The sequence below is a fragment of the Sturnira hondurensis genome, unplaced genomic scaffold (genome assembly GCF_014824575.4).
Source record: "Sturnira hondurensis isolate 20B ecotype Veracruz unplaced genomic scaffold, ASM1482457v3 Scaffold0019978, whole genome shotgun sequence".
Taxonomy (NCBI): Eukaryota; Metazoa; Chordata; class Mammalia; order Chiroptera; family Phyllostomidae; genus Sturnira; species Sturnira hondurensis.
The window spans coordinates 481,224-508,067 of NW_028092609.1; the positions used below are offsets into that span (position 1 = coordinate 481,224).

The 26,844-nt window shown below is 61.3% G+C and overlaps 1 protein-coding gene across 4 annotated transcripts in view; it reads right to left on the bottom strand.

The window, feature by feature from the left end:
- The window catches only part of SCUBE1 (signal peptide, CUB domain and EGF like domain containing 1), a 112,612-nt gene that overhangs the window by 46,247 nt on the left and 39,521 nt on the right, over positions 1–26,844 (bottom strand). For 3 of the 4 annotated variants that reach the window (XM_037028507.1, XM_037028504.1, XM_037028506.1), the window contains exons 4-6: positions 22,153–22,287; positions 4,622–4,747; positions 1,178–1,294 (exon numbers count right to left, since the gene is read on the bottom strand). In XM_037028507.1, coding sequence (XP_036884402.1) covers positions 1,178–1,294; positions 4,622–4,747; positions 22,153–22,287 — 378 coding nt within the window. The remainder of the gene's footprint in view (positions 1–1,177; positions 1,295–4,621; positions 4,748–22,152; positions 22,288–26,844) is intronic. The other variant, XM_037028505.1, reaches the window with a different exon arrangement.

A 26,844-nucleotide genomic window follows, 5' to 3' on the forward strand; every position in this document is an offset into this window, starting at 1 on the left:
GCATTGAATTTTGGTTTGGTTTGGTTTGGTTTGGCTTTTGGCTCTGAAATAATTAATGGATGTCAGTTATCAGACAAGACAGGCAATCAGGGACCATCACCAGAAAAGCAGGAGGAACGAGATAAAACGAAACCAAAACGGCTGTTGGAGGGGAGAGGCCACACAGGGGGACGACGCAGCAGCAGCACTGGGGCGGCAGCCAGGGACTAGGATGGGACCGCAGGGCCCCGCCCCCCGCCTGACGCCCCGCACCAGCGAACGGTCACAGGGGACAGGGTTCGACAGCACGCTCTGGGTGTCATGGTTTTGCCTGCTTGTCAACCTCTTTTTGTCACTTGAAAGTCCCTCAAGAAATAGCTTTCTAGTCGATAAGAAATGAGACCTCTTCTTTAAATAAAAAACCAGCCACAGCAACTGACTGGCGGGCGTCTCGAGTCTGCCGACACGGATGGGGAAGGGAGCGGGGAGCTAGGGCGGGCGGACATCACCCCTGACGTCCCCTCTGTGCAGTTAAAAAGGTGCTTTTGAGTGGGGAAACAACCTACGAGTGATTAGGGCACGAGGTAACAAACGTCTAGGCTTCTCCTTGGAAATAAGTGCCTGGGGCTCAGACAAAGGCCCCTTGCGTGGGGAGGAGGGGGTGCCGTCTGAGAGGAAGGGACTCCGGGTGGAAGAGGAGGTCTGGCCAGAGCCCTGCTGGGTGGGGCAGGAAAAGCTGGTCGAAGGCCCAGGCCCCGCCCCTGGCACTCTCACTGCGGAGACAGAGCAGGTCCCGAGACCACCTCTTGCCTCTCCAGGCACCTCTGAGGGGCCGCGGGAGGCTGCACCAGCCTCCTGCGTGGCTCCACACCCGTCAGCCGGGGAACCTCAGGAGCAGCAGGTGCACAAGCCTTCCTCCTCCCATTCCCCGGGCCACCCCTGCGGCGAGCATGAGGATGGGTGGGAGACCCGTGGGGACACAAAGCAGGGGCGCTCGGTCCGGGGGTGGAACCACCGTGGCCACGGCCCCGCAGAAAGCGCCCTGCCAGTTCTGTGGGGTGCACTTGCTCTTGTTTCCCATAAGCTTCCTTCTTGGAGATGGGACGGGGTGGGGCACGGGCTGGCTTTGGGGCCACCCGGCGCGCCGGTGCGGGGCAGGGTGGTGCGGGGTGCTAGCGCAGCAGAGGCGTCCACTTACCGATGCACGTCCGACCATCCGAGTGCAGGGCGTACTTCTGGTGACAGCCACACAGGGGGCCCGTGTCCGTGTCCTCACAGCTGTGCTGGCAGCCTCCGTTTCCATAGTTACAGGTGACTAGTTGGGCCCAAAGTGCACACACGTATGCGTAGACAAAACGACAACAAGAATGATTAGTTCCCCGGTGTTGTGCTCTTTTTAAGGGAGCAGGGAGGAAAGTGAGGGCAGGAGATGACCCGTGGACAGGCCCACCTTCCCTGGACCTCAGCCCTCGAGGGTCTTGGGTAGAATTCTTCACTCCCTATAGGCTGCTGGGCGGGGCGAGAATGAACTTTGGGTGACCTGGGCTTGGGACAGAACCAGCACACAGCTGAGGCAGAGACGGTGTGAGCTAAAGAAAGGGACACGCTGGACAGTGTCATCTTCCCTGGGCCGCAAAAGGTACTTTAAAATAGCCTGTCAGGATGGGGCGATTGTCTGGAATGCCGGGTGTATTCTGGGGAGGGGCCTAGGAAGAGGGGACACTCATTTCCTTCACCCTTGAGAGCTTTCTTTTCTCTGCTACGCCTTGGGGCATGTGGAAGGGAGTCCCCACGGACGTCTGTTCTCACCAATTCCCTGCAGCCATCTGAAACTGACCCCCTTGAAGCCCTCCTCCCGCAAGGCAATATCCAAACAGACAGAATGCAGGCAATGAATGTCGCCTCGGTGCAGTTTTGAAAACGACCTTTAAGCACGTCACACAGCTTGCCTAGGGCAGAGACACTGGGGCTCTTCAGCCCAGGGTCTTACACTGGCCCACAGCGTCAGTGATCTGGGTCGGCTGAGGGGGCTGAACAAAAAGGAGCCAGCCCAAAGTGGGAAAAAAGATAAACTCGAGTTTACGTAAAACAGGCAGTGATCGTGGGCCAGGGAGCGGCATCTTGCTCACGGAGGTCCAGGGTCTCCCAGGCAAGGGTCCCCCGGCCGCCCCTGCCAGCTGGAGGCCTCTGCCCAGGAAGAGGCCCAGGGAAGCCCAGGGTTCCACGGGTGGCTGCCTCGCATGGATCCCAGGTGAGGGGAGACCCCAGCTAGCAGAGCCCCACCTCGGGTGGGACGTCACGTGCCTTTGCAGCCTGAAAAAGGCCCACAGCATGGGGGTGGGGTGGAGCGGAGAGCAGGGTCTGTCAGAGGCCACTCCAGGCAGGGCCATCTCAGGGTCCCTCACTCCCTCACACAGGTGTGTGTGCACCTCGTGAACCCCGAGCGCTGAGCTGGCGAGCACCTGGAGAGCCTACAGCTTGCGCGTGGACATGAACGCCGGGGCCTGGAGCTCTGGGAGCCTGGGAAACTTCCCTCGGCCCTGCTGAGCCGGGGTCCTGGGCTCTGGAGGGATGACAGTCTGATGCAGAGCCTCTGTGGTCCTGCTGGTCCCTAGAGGCTGGCAAGGCCAGGCCTGCACCCCCAACCCAACCCCAGATCTAGAATTTTCTGGACCTCAAGTGACCTCGAGGGCTACAGGGAGAATCTCATTGCTAATGGGACACCAACTCTGCCACAGGAACCATGGGGAAGGGTCCAGGGCTGGCCCTTCACGGGGCAACGGCAGTGGCGCCCGTCATCGGCAGGGCACTCACCCACCCCGTGGCCCCGGGCTGCCATCAGACTCCACATAGCTTGGTGACAGCCAGCTAGGAGCAGGCGGCAGGGGCCGCTGTTTGTCACGGGTGAGCCTTCTGGGCTAGGGCTGGGCTCTGCTCTGTTGGGGCAGGGTAGGGGGTCTTAGCCACTCACAGGGCCCTGCCTGGTCCCTGACCGCTCAGACCAGGTCGGCCACTCAGGAGATGCTGAGCAAATTGTTCCCTGCGGCACTTGTCCCAGATGCAACTACAGCCCCAGCCACCTGCCGGTGCTCCCAGCTCTCTCCCCAGTACCCAGCCCAGGGCTCGGCCAGGGGGGTGTCAGTCGGCCCTGCTCACTGCAGTAGAGTTTTTGTTTGGCCGAGCCTGTCAGCAAGCCTGGATGTGGCACAGGGGCCTGTCCTTGGCCAGTTCCTGAGGACGCTCCAGTTACCGACAGGGAGGACTGGGGAGGGTGGGGCTGTTCACTTCCTGCCCTGCAGGTAGCTTGGCTGTCAGTGCACAGGAGGGCCGGGCGGGACTCCCAGGGAGGGAGCGGGCACTTCCCTGAGCGGCCCTGCCCTGAGTGACCGAAACCTCGAGCATGTTCGCCACTTGGATCCCACAGGGTGGGCTAAAAGGAAGAGGAAGGCTGGGTCCATGTCTGGGACCTTGCTGTGGAGGAAGGAAGCAAGTTCACTTTAAGGAACGGATGGATCATGAATGGGGGCTGGAGTACAAACTCCGTGGAGACAGGGACTGTGTCTAATGCTGGTGGGTCCCCCCAAACCCTTGGTGACTGCTGGAAAAAAGCACAAGCTGGGGAAGGTGTGGTGGGTGCCCTGACAGAATCACAAAGACCAGGAACGGTGGACCAGCAAGGGCCACTGTCCTCTGCAGGATGGAGGATGGGAAGCCAGGCTGTTCTCTTACGAGAGCCAGTCAGCTGCAGCAGCCCCTGCCTCGGCCAGCACAGCAGCCTCCCCTATGGGGAGGTGGCCCAGGCCCCTCTGCAGCACTGCCTGCGTCGGGAAGCGGACTGGGCAGGGAGCTCCTGTCTCTGGCCACGCTGGGCATGCTCAGGGCAGCCTCCCTCAGCTCCACGCAGACACAGGCGAGCACCGCTGTGCTTGGGGCATCCGGTGCCTGGCAAGCAAAGGTCTCACTCCAGCACTCCCCACGCAGCTGGTGGAGACGCGCTGGGGCTTTGGAGAACTAGCTGAGTGTGTTTGGCCCCTGCTCCACTTTGCTTGCTGGCCACTGTTCCCAACAGGGAAGCTGGGCGACCCACTGAAAGGCTGCATTACACGGAGCCCCAGGTGGCCCCTTTGGCCAGAGGCCTCATTCAACCCCGACCTCCCGGGGTGCAAGGCGAGTTCCGGGTTTACTTCCGGGGCTGGGAGCCCCCTGACCAAGCTCCTTTCCTTCTTTGTACCGCTGCTGCTGAGGGCGGCCTGGGGCAGCTTCCAGGAGCCTGAGCTGGTACACCCCTGTGCCACAGCCCCTCCATTCCCTCAGAGAGTGAGAGCTCAGAGCGATGGGTCTCTGGGGGCAAGGAAAGAGGTGGGGGCACAGGAGGCAGGGCAGGGCCATGGTATGGGGCCCCAGGTAAAACTCGGCCAGCTCCAGGGCCGTGTGGGTGGAGGCGTGCCCAGAGAGAAACCCTCAGGCCTGGGGGTCACGGCCCTGTCCCTCAGGCCTCCCCAGACCCTCTAGGAGCCCTGCCTTTTTCTCCACCCTCTGGGGCTGAGAGCCCACCCTGGGCCTCGTCCCGGACAGACCCCCCCACAGAGCAATGGCAGGAGACGCGTGGGGATGTCTGACCCATTTGCCTCCATCTACCTACGTGTGCAGTCCTTCTGGTTTGGGGCAAGGTCAAAGCCGGGCCTGCAGTCACAGGCCACCCCACCTTTGGGTGTCTCCCGGCAGATGTGGGCACAGCCATGGTCTTTGTTCATGCAGTTCATACCCTCTGGGAAGAGACAGACAGGAGAGAGACAGGAGACCAGGGAGAGAGAGGGAGGGAGAAAATTTCAGGCTGAAAGCACCCACGGGACATCATAGTCTAACAGAGTCCCAGGACAGCTCTGAGCACACGAGCTGCACACTCAGAGGGCACACCCACCTGCCCCAGGGAGGCCCTCCCTGAGCAAGCCACCCCCAGGCCTTGCTCCCAGAGTCGCACAGTAGGTGGCCAGGGGATGGCAGTGCTGAAAGGACGGCGGTGCGATGCACATTCCAGTGCGCAGGGGACGCCTCCGTGGGGCGGGCTCTGTCTCGAGCCTCAGGTGGTTTCGCCCAGGCGCCGCTTGGCCCCTGAACCCGGTCAGTGGGTTTCTGTCCAAGTCCAGCCCTGACCTCAGAGCCTTGTCCTCACCAGCCCCATGACCGAGCACTGGACCACGCGCCACCCCCAACCCCCATCAGCTTCGGCAGGGTCTCCACGTGTACCTGGTCCCCCTAGAGCCGCCCTCACCTCCATGTGCCAAGCCCTGCACGACCTGGCGCGGGCCTCCAGCTCCGCACACAAGAATATGCCACACACACACACACACACACACACCCCTGCACGGGCCCCCCCGCCCCATGGAGCTCATCCCAGGTTCAGGGGCACACACATCACCATGTTCCTATTCTTGCCCAAGATTCCTGCTAGTTGTCAGATGCTACTTTTTACCTTTCTCTTTGCCATCTCGTCCTAAAAGGGCAGCCAGCGCTCGCCTCCCTGCTGCCCGGGAGCCTTCAGCGGGGAGGAGTGCCAGAGGGGCCAGGACTGGCCCCCTCCAACTGCCATGGTGCCCCCACCCTCCCCCTACAGCAGCCTTGGTATCTGCAGCCTGGCCCGTGGCGACCCTGCCTGGCAGGCCCTTCCTGTGTGTCCTCCAGCCAAGACTCAGGAGCCCTGTCCCGCACAAGACCAACCAACTCCCTGCTTCCTCTCCTCCCAGGCTCTCAGAGTCTCCGCCGTGGCTCAACACCCCAGGCAGGGACAACGCACGCTCTNGGGCCAGGACTGGCCCCCTCCAACTGCCATGGTGCCCCCACCCTCCCCCTGCAGCAGCCTTGGTATCTGCAGCCTGGCCCGTGGCGACCCTGCCTGGCAGGCCCTTCCTGTGTGTCCTCCAGCCACGACTCAGGAGCCCTGTCCCGCACAAGACCAACCAACTCCCTGCTTCCTCTCCTCCCAGGCTCTCAGAGTCTCCGCCGTGGCTCAACACCCCAGGCAGGGACAACGCACGCTCTGGGGCCCCTCATCCCCTATGAAGGCAAGCGGCCTTTTCGGAGACCGGAACCACGATCAGGATGCCTGCCCCGAAGGCCCGAGGGGTCAGGACAACACGGCCTCCACTTCACCCTCCCCCTGCATTGGAGGCCTCGCTGAGTGTGGAGCTGGGCTTCCCACGGGTTTCGAGGGCAGGGCTCCCGATGCCTGGCCTCTGCACTCCACCCAGTCAGCTCTGAGGGCCCTGGTGTGACAGAGAGGCCAAGGTCTCCTCCCTCAGTCAGCTACGGCTCCTGGGACTGCACCGCCACCCCCTGCCCTGAGGAGACCGGACCTCCCTCCCCGGCTGCCTGGAGAGGCCCAGACCCTCTCAGTGGACCCCAGTGGACATTTATCTTTCTGGTGATTCTTGAGGAGCTTCCAGAATTTATTAGGTCTGGGGTCAAGTGAGAGGGTGCAGGTCACACGCCCATTGAGAGGCTGACGGCGGGTGGAAGGGGGAGCTGCTGTCTGCCCACACGCCACCCTGAGCCCCGGCTCCCAGGTCCCACTGCCAGGGGCTGGCCTCCTGTCCCAGGTGGTGGACTGGCCTCCTGTTCAAGGTGAGGACTAGCTCAGCCTCAACCCAGTCCAATTCATGCACGGTCAGGGGGACTGAGAATCGACATGTCTTCAAGAACACAAACATCCTGCCAGCTACAATAAAGACTTTTACAATTCTTAAGTGAAATCAAACAGACAATTGAAGTCAGTGAAGCCTGCGTTTCGCTCAGCGTGCTGACCTCTGGTTTCACCTGATTTTACTGCGCTTATTAGTCCTCCCCCTTGATTGCCTTATGCATTCAAGTCAAACTGTTGAGCGGACACAGAACAAGATCGACTGACCCATAGCTGGATCAGCCAGGCACTCGGGTGCCGGGCTCCTCGCAGGAAGCTGCGTGCTCACGGGGAACCGACTACTTTTCAGAACAGCAGGTTTGCACACCCAGCACAGTGGTGCACCGATGGCCGTTTAGCACCTGGTTGGGGAGGGGTGAGGTCGGGTGGGGCTGATTGGCAGCATTTGCCAATTTCTGTGTTGGAAATGCTCCCTCCGAGCTCCAGGGAGACATTGCTGGATGGCAGCGGCTCTCGAGGGCTGGTATGAGCCAGCCCGGCACATGGCTGTCTCAGAAAAAAGGTCTGGTGAGGTCAGGCGGGGGTGAGCAGAGTCTGGCCTCCTGACCGCTCACGCATCTCGGAGAAAACCGCTTCACTTCTCGAAGCCTCGTCTGTAACACAGCCGTGACGACGCCCACCTCCCAGCCGTAGGCAGCCAGAGATGGCAGGTCCCGGGTGACCGAGGCGCACTGAGTCCTGGGGCCGGGGCCACCTCCCACAGGGCTGGCGGAAGGGCAGCTTCTTGGGGCTTCAGCATGGGCCCTCGGCTGTCCCAGCTTAGGAAGGAAGTGTGTGTCTGCTCGATTGGTGTCGACTTCCTGTGCAGTCGTGGGACAGCCTGAGAGACTCACGTGGTGTGGTGGCCTGGGGGGCACATAACCCGTCAGGAAGCTCTGCAGAACTGGTGGAGTTTGAGATGGGCCCAGGATTTTGTTTACGGGGGACAGGAGAAGCAAGGGGGCATGGGGTGCTTTGGGGGTGGTCAGCCAGCGGTGTAGGGTCATGGACCTGGGGACTGAGTAAGAGGTGGTAGGCGACGAAGCCGGGAAGAAGCCGGGACACCCACTCCTTTTATATCTGTGGGCACCAAGGAGCCACAACATTCACACGAGCAGGGAGTGAGGGTGCCCCTGGACGCAGCCCACTGCTGACGGTGGCCAAGGGTGACAGGCAGGGAGGCTGCTCGTCAGCCACCACACGCTGACCAAACCCTGGCCAGGCCAGTCTCTCAGAAGACCGGCAGAGGCACTGAACGCGGCTCCAGGGCCCGGGGAGCCACCTCTGTGGCAGAGCCGCTTGGCCGTGCTGAAGCCCCGAGAAGCTGCCCTTCCGCCAGCGCTTAAGCTCCTACGTGGTGAAGGGGGACTAAACTTCCATTCCCAGCCAAAAAAAATCACAACTGACAGGAAACCCTGGTAATCAATACCAACCATAAACTTGTCACCAGGGAGCTGACGTGGGCCTGAACTTGGGATGCTGGACAGAGCATTCAAGTGACCTTGAATGGACTTGCCTCCAGGTGATCTTTTTTTCTTTCTTATTTTAAAAAGACTTTAAAAGATCTATTTCTTTATTTAATTTTAGAGAGAGGGAAAGGAGGGGGGAAAAAGAAACACCCATTGGTTGCCTCTTGAATGGGCAGGATTCAGCTCTTTTTCACATTCCTGGCAATTACAGAGAAGCCCAAATAATTTGTGTTTATCTGTAGCTATTCATAATTACCATACTAGAAATTAAACAGGGAAGCTTAAATTAACTTATTTAAAAATAGAAATTAAAAACGTATTATATTCACATTAATCTCTTTTTTATTAAAAAGGATATCTTCCAGAGCAGGGGAGAGGCCTCAGAGAGGAGTGCCCTGCCGAGGGCAGAGTGGGGGTGGGCACTGATTCTTGCCCACAGTGCTTGAACCCCCGGGGGCACAGCTGGGCCTGCAGCCTCCGGGCACCTGTCCCTCTCACCTGCACCAGGTGGAGGGCGTCTGCGCTGGTGGCACTTGCTGCAGTAGGGGGTGTGACAGGGGTAGTGACCGGCGGTGGTGCTGGACAGGCTGACCGCCTTGCATCAGCGCTCAGCGTCAGCGTCCTCCGAGCTCTCCCGCATTCGGACTTGCCCTTCCTCGTTGAGAGTCCAGACTCCTCAACCACAATTTTGAGCCATGGCGAGTGTGAGCCAGGGAGGTCCTTGGCCCCTGCCGGAGCCTGCGCTCCCCTCGCCCCGAGCACTGGTGTGTGGCTGGGCTGCTTCCCTCTGCTCTTTGCTCGACCCTCTCTGGTCAGCCCGGAGGGCAGGCCATAATCTGAGCACTCTCGGGGGCCTCCCCGTCTGACACAGGCCCGGCCCAGGAGCAGTCGCTCCGGCTCCACAGTGAGGGGAGGTGGAAGCGGGAAGGAGGGTCTGTGGGGAGGCCTGGCTCTCTGCTGAGCAGCCACAGTCCGGGAGCAGGCGCTACGGGGTGAGCCCTGGAGCCACCGCCAGCTGCCAGGTTCGTGCGGCCTGGAGTCTGCTCAGCCTGAGCACTTCCTGGGGCACCTGTCCCCGAGCAGATGGTCGAGGGACGCCTGGGACAGGTGCCGCCATCCCCGGCCTACCTCCCTGTCCTGATGGGGGGGAGTAACCACAGGGCCAAGGGTGGCAGGGGAAGTGAGATGTAATTTCAGACTCCTTCCCAGAAAGCCTGGTCTTCAGGGGCCTGGTGCTAGCCAGCCAGGCTGCCCGCCAGGGCGAATCTAATTTGATCCGACCCGCCCAAATCCAATTATGTCCTGCAAACTCCGACCGACCGTCTCGCTGGTGCCCAGGGGTGGGGAGTGGAGACAGATGCTGTGCAGCAAGGTTGCCAGGTACCAGCGCAGACTCTGCCACTTGCTGCGTGACCCGGGGTAATCACGTCACCTCTCTGGGCCTTCATTCCCATCTGTATAGAAGTGGGCAGTCACAGGACCTCTCTCCAGGAGCTCACTCAACGAGCATGCACTCCCCTTCCCCGGGCCAGGGAGGCTGGCTGAGGGTGCAGGTAAGGGCTGGAGGGACTCAGCCCGGGCAGGGGAGCCACAGAACATGATAATCAGGCAGTGCTACACCTACATGTCCAGAGATCTGTGGATGCTGCAGGGAAGCAGGGGGAGACTGCAGGTGGGACGCACACGGGGGGCCAGTGCCATCACCCTGAAAGAGATGAAGGAGCCTGGGGAAGAGGCGGCAGTGTGGGGACAAGAGGAAGGCTAGACTCGTGACACATTTAAGAGACCCTTTCCTGAGTTTTCCAGGAGATGCGGAGGGACTTGGGCTCCAATCACATTTTCATTTAATTTAACTCTCACCATGAGCCTGAGAAGTGGATGCTGCCATTCCCATTTCCCAAACAAGCACGTGGAGGCTGTGCAGGGCTGGGAGAGAGCCACGCGGGGGGCCACGCTGTGGGCAAGGGGTGGGGCCGTGGCCGGGTGGCAGTGTCCTCTCCCAAGTGCCCGGCACTTCTTCCCGAGGGGCTCCTCCCAGATCCCTGCCTTCTCTGGGCCCGTGACAGGCCTCAGCAGCTCTCCCCCACCGGGACCTGTTTTCCCCGGGGGCCTTCTATCACTCTCAGATATTCCACCAGAGTGCACAGCGTTCAACAACAGCAGAATGTGCCTGCCCCAAACCGGCACGCATTGTGTTCTGCAGAGCAAAGTTCACGGATGCATCTAAAGCAGGGCCACGGGAGGCGAGCCAATCTGCATCGAGGAGCCAGTCTTTCCCACTGCCCTGGCCCAGGATAACAAAGCTGGAATGTGTGCTTCCCAAGGGTCGTTGCTATGGTGACTTCATCAATAACATCGCTTTCTGCATCCATGTCCCTTAACCACTCGGAACTGGAGCAGGGAGAAAAGAACAGTTACCTTGCTCTGCCCCTCCCCCACCACAACTCGGGAGGAAAGGATTTCCACCCCCTTCGGCCTCATCAATAGAAGATTATGCAGCCCAGTGAGAGGCTGGGGCCTAGGGCTGGGAGGGTGGGGGTGGGAGCTTCGGGGGAGGAACAGACTCAGGCTCCACGTGCTGTGACCGAGAGCTGAGGGGGAGCAGGCAAGGCCCTGCCTGGGGAAGGCACAGGGACAGTGTGGACGCGGCTGGTGAGGCCGCTCCACGTGCTGCTTCAGGTGTGCCATCCCCCTGACCACCGCAGGGCTCTTCTGTCCTGGTGTCCCCCATCCGTGACAGATAAAAACCACTGAGCCGCAGAGAGGTTAAAACTGAGGTGAGGTGAGGGGAAGGGGCTGGATTGGGGGGGCACGCCTGCAGCAAGACAATGGGGGCAGGGGCGGCTCTGGGCTGCAGTCGGGCCAGCCCGAGACTCACTGTGGGCTGATGACAACCACAGGTGCCCTGTGGAGCACTCACCGGGCACTAAGCGCTTTACATGAATAATCCGCTTGAAGCATCTGACCCATTTCAAAGTCTGTGCTACTATCCCCACTTTGCAAGTCAGTAGAGGAGGGTGAGGGAAGGCTGGGCACCTCACCCGGGGGACACTTGGGCTCCCCTGTGCCCCCAGGGCAGGGACAGGGAGGCCTCCCCTGGTCCACATTTCCACATTCTGTCTCTCCAAGCCCATCTTGAAAGCCAGCTTCTTCAAAATGCCCGATGTCTCACCCTGCCCCCTCAGGGCCCCTGCTGGAGCTTGCCGAGGGCTGGGAGCACGCCCACTCATCCCCGACCCCCTGGGCCAGCCCCGGCCTGGCAGGGAGAGAACAGACCTTCTCACTATCACCATGCACCGTGGGCAGCTTTCCATGTGCTTCACGCAGAGGTTCAGAGAGGTCGGCGCTGTGCCATGGTCCCCTGAGTAGGACGTGGCAGAACCAAAACACGAACCCTGTTCGGTGGGACTTGAAGCGCTGCCTCCTCCGGCTGCACAGGGAACCTCCTGGAGCAGCAGGCAGACTCTGAATTCCGGCTGCTAACAGGGGCCCCACCCAGCGCACACAGCGTTAGGCTGGAAGTCCTCTGGGTGGGGTACGTTCTGCCGGGGACACGCTGCCTTCCTCCTTTGAAGGGCAACTTCTGACGAGTGCACAGCTCCTGGAGGAGCCCAGGCCCACGCCCAAGCCACTTCTGCGCCCCGGCCCCTCACAGCACCCAGTCCGAGTGAAGGCCTAAGCAGTGTCGCTGGCCCCAGTCACGCTGGTGGGCCTGGGCTGGGTCTGGCCTCTGCATGAGGACAGGGCCGACTCCTGGGTGGGAGGGCGGTCCTTCCGCGGGCCCTGGCCTTCGCCAGCGCTGCCTGTCTGGCACCCCCATCTGGATCTGCCTCGACCCCTGAGTTGCACTCCGAGGGCGCCTGTGCCTGGGTGGTGCTCTGACAGCCTCTCATTAGGAGGCCTGGGCTTTAGCAGGAACGGAGCTCTGCCTCGCCACAGGTCCCCCCCCTTCATCCTCCTGGGCAATTCCAGGCCTGGCTGGAGCACCAGCAGAGGGCTGCCCCGGACTAGACCCTGCCCACTCTGCAGGGGCAGCCCTGCCTGGGAAGCAGGAGGGATTAGGACCGTGGGTTCCCACTTCTCCAGGGCTCTCCACTGCCAGGAGCTGTGCCAGGCTCTCTGCATACATCTTTGACCATTTATCTCCATGACTGAATGCCAGGTGGCACCTGACAGGTGACAATGCTGAGGCTCAGAGAAGTCCCCCAACTAGTGTGCTGAATCAGGGACCTGACCCCCACCCCATAGCCACTTCCACAGCAGGCCCAAAGGGTCCCAGCCCCCGGCTGGATGCTCCCTCGGCCGCCTCGGTGGCCCTGGGGGCCCCGGTGCTGCTCCTCTGAGCCCGAAGTCTTCTCCTCAGGCCATCCTCCAGCCCTGCCTTTGGACCCCGTGGCACCTGCCAGGGCCTCAGGATGACTGGCCCTCCTGAGTGTGTGCTCCGCCCACTCAGCACTTGCTGCCCAGCTGGTCCAGCCCCCAAAGTCCGGCCCTTGTGTGGTCTGCCTCCCAACACCTTCCATGTCCATTTGCTCACTAGCCTCCTTGCTGATTCCTTGCATAGCACCAGGCAGGGTCCCCATCACACCCAGCTTTCCACACGACCGGCCCCGCATCCTGCCCTCCCCTCCCAGGGGCTGGCCCAGAAGTGCGCTGCTTATGGACAAGGGCATGCCCCCCGAACCGGAACGAAGCCTCCTGCTGTGAGTCTACAAGCCGATGGCTGGAGTGGACTGGCATCCCAGAAAGCTGGACTTGGAAGGAACCATGGGGAGCAGCTGGGGGAAACCGCTCCTTCCCCACAGAGGAGGCTGCAGCCCACAGCACAGAGGCTCGCCCTGGGCATGGGAGAGCCGGCCCGGTGTCTGCATACAACCTTCCGGTCCCCAGTGCCCCACCGCTCCGGTTCCACACTCATCCCGTCATACCAGGAGGAAGACCAGGGGGCTGCGGGTTCCGGGGCTGTTGCCCATTCATTCACTCACTCCTTCTAGAAACTACTAAGCACCACCTGTGTGCAGGCCCTGTGCCGAGTCCACAGGCAGAGCCAGCCAGGGTGCCCACCCACCCGGATGCGTTTTCAGCTGGGACTAAGGCCGTTGCCATGGCTGCTCACTGGGTGGGCAGGCACCCGGAGCCTGACAGGTAGACACACGGCGTCCCAGATGACAGCAGAGGAAGGACAGGGTGGACACCACCTTCCCAGCCCTGGGGCCTCGACTAGCCCTGGCACCGGGAGCCCCAGAGAGTGGCATCTGTGGGAGGGAGGGGCCTGCCTGATAGCTGTCAGGGCTGCACACAGCCTGGCCTCTAGGGTGTGTGGCCTTGGAACCTGCTCAGTTTCTTTCTCTGAAGCAGGGGAGGAAGACCATTAAAGCTGCAGCTCAGGGTCCCCCAACAGCCACTGCAAGACACAGGCGGTGTCCCGTAAAGGCTGGCCTGTCCCCTCACCCCCACTGGCTGATTCTGCAGAGCTTGTCCCAACACAGCCTCACTTCACCCTGAACCCAGGCCCCAGGCCCCTCCATCCCCGCCCAGGGCCAACTTTCCCTCCTCCTCCCGCCCCCTGAAGTTCCCCAGCTGGTCACTAGGCGGCACCATGTGCATGCCTCGCCTCTGAGGCCGGGTGGCTGGCAGCTGGGACCCCAGAGGCCTCTGAGACCCGCTGGCTTCCAGAGGCTGCACTCTTCAGGCTCAGGAGCTGGAGAGGTGCTCTCCTCTCCAGGGCTGCCAGACGGAATAAAAACAGGGAATGTCAGATGGCTAAATCCGGGTTTCAGGTAAGTGACAGGTACTTCCGAGTATAAACACGTCCAAATGCTGCATGGGTCATCCTTAAAGAATACGTTCTCTGAGATCCCATGTAGGTGGGTATCCCATATTTGATCTGGAGACTCTTCCCCTCCCCCCATGGGGACCCTAAAGGAAGCCATGAGGGAACAGTCAGCTCACACAGGTCCTGTGGGGGCTGTGGCCTGCCTGTCATCAGGGAGGAGTCTGTTTTTCCCTCCTGTTAGGTGGACAGGTGACGGGATGGAGGAACCCCAGGCATGGGAGGAGCCAACATGTTGGCCCCCAGAATGTGCACACAGAAGCCCCGGAGGTACTAGGAGGGGAAGCCAACGAGGACTCTGGGCTGCACTATCAGAAGAGTCTCTAAGGACAGGGGCAGCTCTGGTCCCAGGCTGGTGCCTCTCCCTACCTGCCCGCCACCCCCCTCCGCCTGCTCCTGCCCGGGCTATGGAAAGGAGCACCATGGCCACCCTGGCTCTGTGCCACACTAGTTGTGCCTGCTGCCCCGCCCTGCACCTCTGTCCTTTCCTGGGAGCAAAGGGCGGGCAGCTGCTGTGGACTGGGGGCCCGTGAGGGTGAAAGGCTGTCGAAGGGGTGTGCACAGTTGGAACTCAATAAATGCTGAGAATGTTTCCCCTTCCCAAGAGAACCTGCCAAGGGCAGACACAAGCCGCTCTGGGAACTCACCCAATCCCCACCATTCTAACTGGGACAGACTGCTGAGCTGTCACCCCATCAGGTGGCCAAACATGGGGGTGTACATTGGGCCAGCACTGGGACAGGGCCCTGGGACAGAGGTCCTCGGGGGGAGAGGTGCTCCAGAAGAGGGGCAGCTCTCGCAGAGGCACGGAGGCGTGCGCAAGGGGAAGAGTCTCTGAATGCGGGACGACCTCGGGTGCTGCTGCTGGGGAGGCCTCGGCTGACTTGCAGCTGCATGTGTCTGCAGGGCGAGGCCAGGCCAGGCCAGCACAGGGCGCCCAGCAGGTCTGTGGCCGAGCCCCAGGGCCTGAGCACACAGCGCAGGCCAATCGGCAGGAGGGGTGTGAGAGCATTTTGTGAAAGCGACGCCACACACGGTTCACCCCCCAGGAGATGACTCGGACTCTGCTTGATTCCACCTGGCACGTCTCCTCTGCTCCCTGCCCTGAGTTGGATGAAAGGAACACACCTGAGCCCCGATCAGGAGCTCGCTCACGGGTCCCCCAAGAAGACGGAGCCTCAGACCCACGTGGATGTGTCCAGAGGAAGACCAGCCTGCCGGGGCAGTGGTGCACTTCTCGGGATCCGAGGCAGGAGGAAGCGTTCTTCAGATGGGGTCAGGGCTGGGGACGCAGTTAGGCACATGTGACAGGGCTCCCGGGTCACAGGGACAGAGGCAGCGAGGGTGTGCTGTGGCTGCGGCACAAAGTGGGCAGCGTGGAGAGGAACACGGTAGGCTGGGTTCAAACCCCGACTGCTGTTGACTCGCTGTGGACAACTCTCTGCTTCTTAGCCTCTACTCTCTGACCTGCCAGGTGGGGAGAAGCGCAGCTCCACTGCACAGGCTGCTTCTGGGATCAGATTACCTGTGTCAAAGTCTAGGCACAATGCTTGGCACACGGCAATGCCCGGTGGCAGCTGACAGTCACTAGGGGACACAGTGTATACACAACACCTCATTTCAACCCTTACAGACAATTCCACATTTAACACCAGCATGTGTCCCATTACACAGATGAGAAACTGAAGCCCCAGGACTGTGGCCTAAAAGGGGGCCGGGGCCAGGGCTAGGGGCAGCTGCCTCCCGGCCTGGTGCTCGCTCTCTGCCCTGCAGTGTCCATGCTGGGGGGCCTGAGGGTCTGCAGCGTTTGGGACCCCTACTGCTCACACCGTGAAGTAAGGACTGGGGTCCCCGTAGGCTGCCCGGCCAGGCTGGCTGGAGGCCAGGCCAGGAGAAGGGCATGAGGCTGGCTCACCAACAGCCACAGGAGTTGTTTATGGGGTGGGAGGCTCATAAAAAATAATGGGCTGGATTTATTGCCCCCGCCTCAAGGGCCATTCTGGCCTGCACAGGCCTGGACAGGCCTCCTCCAGCTGCACCACGAGTCTTCCCACTGATGGGAGAGCTGTTTATTCTTCCGCCCATATGGTCTGCAGCGGGCAGGGGTGCGGGCAGCTTGCACACCACGAGTCCACCCTGTGCCCTAGCCCGGCAGCCCTCCCAACAGAGCAGCTACGAGGGCAGCCTGGAGGCCAAGGCATGGCCACACCAGATCACTTCATTTAAAACAGAAGGTTTCCCGCCACACACCCCCACAGGGGCTCCAGCCCCCACACTGGTGACGGAAAGCCCTGGGTGTCCCCGGCCCTTCAAGAGCCATGCTGTGGCTCTAGCTCAAGGCCTGGGCCAGACCCCCCAAGTAGTAATTACCTCCTGGGAGCCAAGGGAAGCCCACCCTCCAGGCATACTGATAGGGTCTTAAGTCGATGTCTCTGGGCAGTCTCTGAGGGACTGTGGGTCTCTGTCCACAAGCTGGTTCGTTCTAGTTTGCAGCCAGACCAGAACTGGCTTTGTCGTCAGATATCTGTCCCCAGTGCGGAGCACTGCCCCTTGGTGTGGCCAGCTAGGTCTTGTAACTCCCAGGGTGGCTTCGAAAGCCCAGGTGAACAGGAGGGTAAAACCCTGTGAGGTGCACAAGGGTGGGTGGCCCTGCCAAGGGTACCGCTGGCTGAGACTGGGGACCGGGCTAGGCGTTGCCCAGCTTGCCCCCAGGACAAGTGAGAGCAGGAGCAGCTGCAGGGAAGACAAGGCCCGAAGGAAGGTCAAGGGCCAGCCTAGAGGAGTGTGGGGGAAGGGGACAGGACAAGGGCTGGGGCAGGGCAGAGAGGGCAGCTCCTGTGGAGGGAAGCCCTGGCTCTCTGCCCTGCCCCAGCCCCAGGGGTCTGCGTCTGAAAACTCCCCAGTGACTTTGGCCAAGGAGCTCCCCAGCCAGTCTTGAGGTAGGGTGGACTTTGAGCGATGGGCTCAGGTACCAAGGGCAAGGCTTCTTGCTGCCACTGACTCCAGTGGTGTGCCATGCGGGGCCTCTACCCCACCCACTAGGAGTCGGGTGCTGGGTGGGGAGAAGCTCCCCTGAAGTCCACCCCTCCGCAGCGTGTTATCTTTGCTGCCAAGCGAGCGAGCGGGCAGGTGGGCACTCTGCCCTGACTCCTGTGGCCCCACAACCCCGCTGCCCGAGTCTCCGCACGTTGTCTTCCTGCCTGCCTCCCCTGCAGTCTGTGGGTGCCGGGAGGGTGTGCTTTGGCACAAAGGTGGGGCTTCTGAGTGCTGCCCACCAAGTACGGCAAGTAATGGAGGAGCGTAGCCCCGTCCCAGAGCTGGTCACATGGTCACTGAAGAGCGGCACTGATGGCAGAAGGCTGCTGTTCCCAAGCCCCCAGAACACATGCAAGGAGATCAGAGACTCCATTCGAGTATCTAGAGCCTCTGGTCCCCTCGAAGCCCCAGATGCCCAGGCCATCCCTTCTTCTCATACCAGCCAACTCCCGGCGATCTGCACAGGGCCCAGGCTGGGGCTGGCCTGAGCCAGCTGACCGGGAAGGAGGCGGGCACCTGTACTTTGCACAGGCTGTCTCTGGACACCTGTGTGTCAGGACCTGAGCAAGACCTCTGAGCAGTGCCTGCCCCTGCACCTCACAGAAAGGAGAGATGGGCTGGCCCTGCCTGGAGTTCCCAGGCTCCCTCCAGGGCTGCGTACTCTGGAGAGGACATGGCCCCACCTCATCCAGAGCCAGCCACCACCAAAACACCCCACACCCATGAGACCCAGGGACCGGCGTCTCCAGAGCGTGAACCTCTGCCGGAGGTCCTGCCTCTCACCCCCTTCAGCCCCCCTGCCTGTCTATCCATACTGTCCCTGTGGGTGTCCAGACCTCCATGGCTGTCAGCGCCCCCTCACAGCAAGTTGCTTCATGTCCCTGTCCAGCCCCAGGCAGGTGGGGAAGTTCCTGAAGTGCGGATCGAACCCACCTCCAGGATAGAGGGTGTGCCATCACTTTCACAGCCAAGTCCAAGCTCCTTCGAACCAGTTTCCTGGCCTTGAGTGCCACCAGCCCCGATCTCGGCTCAGGCTCTAGGGGGCCCTCTCCCCAGCAGGCAGGAAAGGCTGCTGGGACACTGAGCAGCCAGGACAAGATGGAAGTTTTAGGGGTCGGAGAAGCCTGGCCAAGAGCTGAGTGGCTGGCCTGGCTGGGAGGGAGGCCCAGGTGGAGAAGGGCAGCTGCACAGGCCCGGGAGGGCAGAGAGGGCACTGGGGGCCGAGAGCCCAGGCAGGGCTGGGCAGGCAAGAATCAGGCGGGGGTGGGGGGGCTCACACTTGAGTCCGCCTTTCCCTCCAGTGAGGCAACATGGTGGACGGAGAAGACCTGACTTGGGCAGATGCCGGCACCCACCCCGCCAGGCTCCCACGGCCCTGGGGCAGCCGAGGAATCAATCACCCCTCAATCAGGAGGTGCTGGAGGGCAGTGGGGGTGAGGGCCCACCCTGCTCTAGACCCCATCCCAGACAGGCCCAGAGTGGATGAGGGGCTCCGCAGGGCAGTCACTGCCCCCCTGCCTGTGGTCCCTGACTGTCGGGATTCAGAGCCCCATTCCAAGTTGGTTTGCAAGGTTCGCTGCCTGCAGTCCATTGCTTTCCACCAAAGCCTGGTTCTAGACGGACCGGCCAGTGTCTTACCCTCTCCTTCCCACCACACTGCCCACTGCCACCTAGTCCCTCCCAAACCCCAGGCCACGCTGGTCCCTCTGCCAACTGGCTGTCCGCCCACGCACCACTGGTTGGCCACCTTAGAAGCCACCCGCTCTCAGGGGCTTCTTGGATCCTTCCTTACTGCCCCCAGGCTGCCAGCAGCCAGGCAGAACCACGTCCTCTCTGACCTGAACAGGCTGCTGGCTGAGCCCCTCAGCATTGCTGCCGGGGGCCCACACAGGCCACCACGCCTTCCATGCCACGCCACACAGAGCCACGCTGTGCCAGAGCGCACAGATGTGAGCTGAAATACAAGAGCAGGCACGTGAAGGGGAGAAAACCTGAAGGTGCTGGCCCCCACCCCTGGGACGGAGAGGCCCCGGGCACATGACCATGATGAGGGGCGGTGGAGGCTGGGCTGGCCGCCCCAGGCTGTGAGGCCGGAGAGGGGCCACTGTTGCTCGCTGCGTCCAAGTCCGAGCAGGAGGCATGGGCAGGCTGTGAACCAGCACCTGGAAGCCTCGAGCCACAGACGCCAGGAGCTCTGGGTCTCATTCTCCTCAGTGCTGGGACAGAGGGACGGCCCATGTCCCCAAACCAAGCCTGGGTTCTAAAGAAGCAGCCCCTGCTCTGGACCACTTCAAAGCATTTCCCAGAAAGGCCCCCTCACCCGCCTAGGAGGCATTGCTGGTCCCAACCTGCACACAGGAGCCCCGGGGAGGCAGAGTGGCTGCAGAGGCCACGTGGCCAGCGGAGACGGACGACGGCCAAGGATCTCAACTCCCACCCCAGCCTAACCCCCACGCTTCGAGCCAGGGTTTGTGCTGGCGCCGGGGAAGTGGGGTTGAGTACCACGGCCTTACTGCTCAGCCACTGGCCCGGCCACCTCTAATCAAAACCAGCCGCGTGCCTCTCCTCTCACTCAGGGGAGGCTCCCAAGAGCTGACAGGCATTAGGAAGAGTCGGGTAACACAAGGAATGGAATTGCCAAATGGCTCTGGGCTCATCAGCCGTCCCAGAAGCCACGGGGATCAGAAGCCACTTGGGTGCCAAACCAGCTGGGGCTCGGCAGCCTGGACTTGCCCTGACTGAGCGCTAATGGCCATCACTGTGCTCCACACACAGCTACGGGCACTGGTCATGGCCGACGGAGGCCCAGGGGAGAGGCCGCCTGTGCGGTCAGCATGAATGAGCAGTCAGCCTGCATCCCATGCACCTGACCTGTCCACCTCAGACTTTCTTTGGGAGTCTGACCTTTGGGAGCCCTGGAAATGCTGCCACTTGTCTTTGCTGAGGGATCCCAGAAATCTGCTGTTTTTTAGATGGATTCATTGCCCGGGTTTAAAAATTGGAACATTCACACAAAAATTCCAATGAGGAAAGAGGCTTCCTTAATCAGAATGCCAGTTCACATAGTTGGGGGTTGAGGCCCCAAATCTGTATTCTGGTTAAATCTCAATCCCTGGTTTCAAGTAAAAACCTGGGCCTGGCCACCCAGGGCCTTAGGGTGGGGTGAGGCACGTGGGCTCCAGGCCCAGTTCCTGGAATGTCTGAGTCCCCGTAGAAGTCCTCCCTTCTCCCCTGCAGCATCGTCTTCCACCTCCGCCTAACCAGCTTCCCCACACCCCCGCCGTGGTCCCACAGCCTCTCGGGGTCAGGCCCCTGCCCAGCTCCCCCATCCTGGGTTCCTCTCCCCTCAGCTCCGGGCGACTCCCCACGCTCCACCATCCCACCACTTGTCCTGCTTTCTGCTCCAGCCGGTCCGTTTCCCACTTAGGGCCTCTGCACACACCCTGCCTGGCATGCGTCCCCAGCTCCACCCACAGCTGCCCGGCCCCTTGCTCCGTTTCAGCTCACGCATGGCTTCCTCAAAGAGGCCTTCAGTGCCCGCCTTTCTCTGTCCGTGTCTCCTCCCTGTGTCTTTCCTTATCACCTGTCACACTTCAGCCAGCGACCTGGGCTGGGGTCCTGACTGCCCGTTCTCTGCAGTGGACCTGGGGCCCTGCTCAGAGTGAGTGTCCCAGTGGCTGCCCCCACCTCACCACAACCCCCCGCCCCCACCACGGACACTGGGGTCTGCTTGGCAGCAACCCCTGCGCCACGATGCTCGCAGGTCAGACCAGGACCTGCTACAAAGGAGACTCAAGCACCAGTGCACTGCGCCAGCCTTCCCTCCCTGCGCCGCCTCCGCTTCACCTGGGGCCCCGCCGTGGGAAAGCCACTCCTTCTAAGGGACAGCGCACACGCAACCTCGCTGAAAAGGGGACTTGACAGCCTGCTCGGAGCAGCTGCCCCATAAACCCCTCCTTAATGAAAGCCGAGCACCCCTCCCCCCCCAACACTAGCTCCCTTCTCCATGAATCTGTTTCTTATAAAACTTGATTTGGGCCCCGGGTCCTCATCTGGGGCGGCCTGACCCCAGAGCCCCACAGCTGGGAGGTCTCGTAAGGGGCAAACTTAGCCGCCGTGAGGGCTGCTGAGGAAGTCTGTGCGATGAGACTGGAGCTCTGGCCAAAGAACCCAGGGCTTGGCGTCTAGGTCCTTCGGTCTTTCTGGGGACACGGCAGGGCTAGGGATTGTCGGGTCTGTCCTGTCTTTGAGGAAGCCGCCTGAACACAACTGAGAATTCTAAGGAGTCTGGTGAAGTAGTTCTGACTAACTGCCCCGGGTTTTGTACTTTTTTACTGTATTTTCTTCCTCAAGATCTGCTTTCATGTAAAAACCATGCCCAGGGTCCCCTGCTGTGACCTCACAGCCTCTGTCAGCTCTGATGTCTGCTGGGCTCTCTGCAGCCAGGGTCTCGCTCCATCCCCCCAAGGCCTTGCAGGGTCAGTGCTACGTCCCCACACTGTGTGTGGAAGCTGAGGTTCTAAGCCCTACGGGAGCCTGCCAGGCTCCTCCAGGCCCCGCCGTGGGGCTGTCCTGTCTTCCTTCCGCCCCCTGCGCCCTTGACCACACAGCATGGCCAGGCCCCAGGAGTGCCGGCCCTCTTCCCGCCCCCAGCCCACTCGGCTGCAGCACTCAGCCCACCCGGACACTCTGGGCCTGACTGTTACCTTGAGCCCACGGGCATCTGCTTTACAAGTGCTGCTCCCTCTGCCAGGAAGGCCCTCTCCTCGGAGCGTGCATGCACCGGCTCCTGGCCACTCTGTCCTGCTGCACTGCCCTGCTGCTTTGGGCCCGAACCCTGGCCAACATCACCCAACACCAAGGCCCTTCACCTGCAGGGCTCGGCTGGCTCCTGTGCAGTCTGGCCAGCCTCTGGGGGTGGCTGGCTCCCGACCATGAAAAGCGCCCCCTCTCCCAGCTGGTGGTTGGGTGTACACACAAGAGACAGTCCTTGGTGCTGCCGGAAGCACAGAGACTGAGAAACGGCCACTCACCTGGGCAGGCCTCCAGCCCTCTTGGGGAAGGGAGCCACGGGGAAGGGGGCCCCACTCTTCCTGGCCACAGCCAGCCCCCAGCCACTGCTGCAGGGGTCGTGCCTGGCCGGCACAGGCGGGACTCACCGTTGGAGCGGTGGATGCAGGTGTGCTGGTTGTCGCTGAGGAAGAAGCCACTGTGGCACTGGCACTCGTAGCTGCCCATGGCGTTGACGCAGACCTGCTGACAGCCCCCGTTGTTGTCCTGACACTCATCCACATCTGCAGAGGGGAGGGAGGGCGGGAGGGGGGTCACATCTGGGGCTGGAGCAAGGAGGAGGTGACAGTTCCCCCAGACTGCGGGAGGGCTCCCCAAACTACCCCACAGCAGTGTCCCCAAGGGTGCTGCTGGTGTGCCCCATGGCAGCAGACACATTCCACAGCAGGCCCTGGGGGGTCACTCCCCAGAGGTGGATGGTTGCACTAGGTTGGCGGTCACGCTAGCTGCTCCTGACTCCCCTGTGTACCTGCTGTTGCCCCTGTATTAACTACTCTGACCCTCATGGCTCCCCATTGGTCAGACCCAGGGGCTGGCCCATTGAACAGACAAGCGCACTGAGGCCCAGAGAGGCGCAGCCACCTGCCCAAGGTCCCATAGACTGTGCAGCCTACACTGTCTCCTCCACGCACAGAGCCTCGCCACCGAGATCCCACCGCCCCTTCAACTGCATTTCAGACATGCTTCTGAGGCCAGCAGCACAAGATCTGGTGGCCAGGACGAGGCTGGAGGACGAGGCAGCCTGCTGAACCCCGCTACCCAAGCTTTCAGCCTTGCAAGTTGACTTCAAAAGCCCAGAGAACAGGGAGGCTTGGAAGAGCCCTGAGCCTCGGCTGCCGAGACTGTGCGGAAGGCTGCCAAGCAGTCTTTCCCCCTCCCCGGGAGAGACAGACCTCAGGGCGGCACTCACTTCTGGCCAGAGGCTGCTGGCACAAAGGGTGCTCTTGGCTGAAAAGAGTCTTTATGGAGTTCTGGTCTTGAACAGAACAGCATGTTTCAATTACCAGAGTCATAACCCCCTACACTGTCAGTTTGTTTAATGAAAGAAGGGCTTCTTAAACCTTAATGTGCCATGTCTGTATTGTCATTTTAATAGGCAAATATATGAAACCACAACGGCAACATGAGCTACTGGCTGCTGCCAGCCAGTACCCCAACCCCCAACACGCACACACACACTCACGCACATGAACATATGCACTGGCTGCGGCCCTGAGCTTTACATATAGTTCTTTTAAGCATGGCATCTCCCCCCCTCCACTACCCCCGGGATAAAAAGGATGCAGAGATAAGGCCTCCGGCAGCCCCGTCTGCACTGGCTGGAGATGCCTCCACCCTCACGCTGCTGTGTCCACTGGTCCTCTCCTGCTGTGGGCAAGCAGACCAGCTCCCCCTGCAAAAGACCCTGTGGCACCTTTGAGGCTGACTGCGAGGCAGGTCATTATTCTCCAGCTCAAATGTCAGCCGTGTGGCAGCGAGGAGGGTGGCTGAGCTCTGAACTCTACAAGCCACCAGTCACAGCTAATGCGGCGAGGGCGGCTCTTGCTGGGGGGCAGGGGACCTGAGAGTGGGAGCTGGGAAGGACAGGGAGGAGTTGCTCTGAAAACCCTTCTCTGCTCAGCAGAGTCTAACCAACCACCCCTAAAGGCCAGGTGCTGGCGTGGCCTTTGCTGGGGGCGCCTCCCGTCCACGCCCTGTGGTGTTCGCCTCTGGGCGCCTGTCCCCTGCCATGAACTGCTCTAAGCCAGGCACCAGGAACGAGGCCCCAGGCACATTGCCTCAACGGACCCTTGCAGCGACTGACACACAACACAGACCAGGCTCCGGGGCTCAGAGAGCTCGAGTCACATGCTGCTCAGAGTGAGGGCGGGGCCCGGGCCCGCTGTCCGGCTCCTGGGCACATGCTCCTGGCCCTGCTGTGCTGGACCCCAGGTGCAGATGCCAGGCTCGGGCCGCAGGCCACAAGTAACACACAAATGCACCAGTGCACCTGGGTGAGTCCTGCCTCTGGCCTGAGAAGCCCTGCAGAGGTGCGGGTGCCCCTATGCTGGCACACACAGACTGAGACAGGGGCACAGGGCCTCAGTCCAGACTCCCCTCAAGTCACATTCTCTGCCACTCTTCCCATAGTTCCCAGAGTCTCCATTCTGTACCTCAGTTTCCCCAATCCCAGTAAAGGCTCCACTGGCAGACACAACAGACGCAAGCCCTCAACGCTGGACTCACGGTGTGGAAACGCCACTTCGCCGCCACCACAAACGGCTTCCCTCATGCCATTTGTCTGGCCTGACCTACCTCCACCCCTCCCTGGAAACCAGGCACCAAAGAACAGTTGACACCATGTGTCTGTGGGCCTGCAGAGGGCTGGCAGAGGGCAGGGCCGGGGAGCAGGGTGTTTCCACGAGCAGGGATCGGGGACTCCCAGCACTGATGAATGACGTGAAACAAAGGTGAGGCCTGGGAACAGCTTCCTTGCCCACTCCCAGATAATAAAGTCCCAAGATCACCAGGAGGGAAGATGGGGTGCCCCTCTGTACCCATTTCCCACTGTGGCCCAAACACAGGCCTTCCCCACATGTTGAGCAGGAAATCAAGGTTGCAGAGACTGGGTGGGTAGCCCGAGGACCCAGCCAACTCATCTGTGGGCTGGATTAAGGGCTTGAGGCCCATCTTTTGCCCCCGTGGCCCCTGCCCCCAAAGGGTCCCATGGCGAGGTCTGCTAAGTGACCCACTGGGGAAGTGGGTCCCACTGGCCTAGGACAGAGAGCTCACCTGGAGGCCTGCCCAGATCCTGCACAGGATTGTGGGAAATGCTCAGCTCCTCAGCCCTCCCGAGTGGCAAGCCTGACACACTGTTCCTTGGGCCCCAGGACTCCGAACCATCTGTTATGAGAGGTGTCCCAGGGCAAAGGGCAAGGAGGAGCCTGCCCCGGGAGTCGGGTCACCCGAGTTCTGCGCTGACCTCATCCCTAGGAGGAACGGCAGGCTCCGTCCTCAGGAAGCCGCACGCAGTTCTCTTCCTTCTCTCCCGTGCAGATGGGTCCACGCAGGGATGCGGCCCCTATGGGAATCCCACCCACCGCCACACCCTCAGAGACGGGCACAAGGCTGGCTGGGTGGGGCCAGCAGCCTCCTGTCTTAAGTACCAGCACTCAACCAGCGCACCTCACTGTGGCCAGGCGGTGCTCGGACACCCAGGCCCTGTCTCAATAAACCTGCAAGGCAGCTCCACTCTGGGGCGCTGTTCCCAGCATTCCGGTTCTCAGGTGAGAAAACTGAGGCCAAGAGGGAGGGTAAAACAGGATGAAGCGGGATATGAAGGCCAGGGAGTCTGGGTCCAAAGCCCTCACTCTGTCCTTCTGGGATTCGGCACTTCTGGACGAGGCTGCGTGGTGTCGAGAGGCAGGTCCCTGAGCACATATGCTACAAACTTCCCTCAGCCCCCCCTCCCCCTGCACATCTCCAAAGCCCTGGCTGAAAGCCCCCTCCTCTCTGGAGTCGTCCTGAAGCCCAGAGCCTCCGGCTGTCAGACCAGATGTACCTTTGTTCTCGGCTTCCTGCCTCCACCCTGGACCTCAGGCTCGGCTGCCCTGTCTCTGCTCTGGGCTGAGGACAGAGCCGAGTCTCCTCTACGTTCCCACACCCTGCAGAGCGGGTCAGGCTGTGTGAGTGCTCAGGGTCAGCAGGAGAAGCTGCAGTGCACACACGTGCTTGCTCACAGAAGTGACAGGGCGCTCACTACTGTATGAGGGCCAGTTCACTCGAGCAAAGCACTGTCCTGGCTCCTTCTGGGGACAACAGAGGGGGCTCAGTCAAGGCTCTCTGCAGCCTGCCACTGTGTGCAGTGAGGCCCTGAGCAAGCCTGTTTCCAGTCCATGATCCCTGACCCCTGAGCAGGCTCGGGTGGGGTGAGGACAGCGCTCTGCTCTGAATCCTGCTGGCAGCTCAAGGTTCTTTATCTTTATTTATGGCCACAGCTGAATGTTCCCAGAAGGCAGGGAGCTCCTCGGTGCAGGGTCTTAGCTACAGAGCAGAGAGGAGGCTCCGTGAGTTCTGGGCCAGACCGTAGGAGGCTCCTCTTGGGAACCCTTTTAATTGGCAACAAACGAACTGAAGGCCACAGCATGGAGAACGGAACCTCAAAGCCCCAGTTCTGTGAGGGTCCTATGTGGGGCTTTGCAGGGACTGCCTGGAAGGACCCTGCCTGCAGCTTCCCTGGGTGAACATGCTCCTTCCACTAAGCCACAAACACATCTCCTGGTGCCACCAGGACTGATGGTGAGGGGTGGGGATGACAGGCAAGAGTGCGGGGAAGGGAGAGGGCGCTGAGCTGTGTCTGGTCCCTGACTTGGCGCCCCTGGTTGGCAGAGCTGGGAGACGCCCTCAGAAACAGGTCATGGCAGTGAGGCCTGCGGTAAAAACAGATGGCAGGCTGTTGCCCAGGCTGAGCCCAGGGCCTGGTGCCCAGGGAGCACGCATTCATTGGGCCACTGCTGAGGGACGCTGGGAGCGGGGAGAGGGGAAGGAGGGAGACTAGGGCACCAAGCAGGACAGATGGGGGGCCTCATTCCAGCTCTGCTCTGCCCCACTGAGGCCTGAGACCATCTTGTCTGCGAAGCTCCCTCCCTCGGTCCTTCCTGCACCCAGGCGTCACCTGTTTGGGCTTTCCTCCCCACCTGGCCCATCTGCCTCACCCCACTCCCTCCGTACCTCCCCGCTTGGCTGAGGCCACTCCATGCAGCACCCTCTGTGTTTCTCCTGGAGCCCAGCACGCGGTCTCT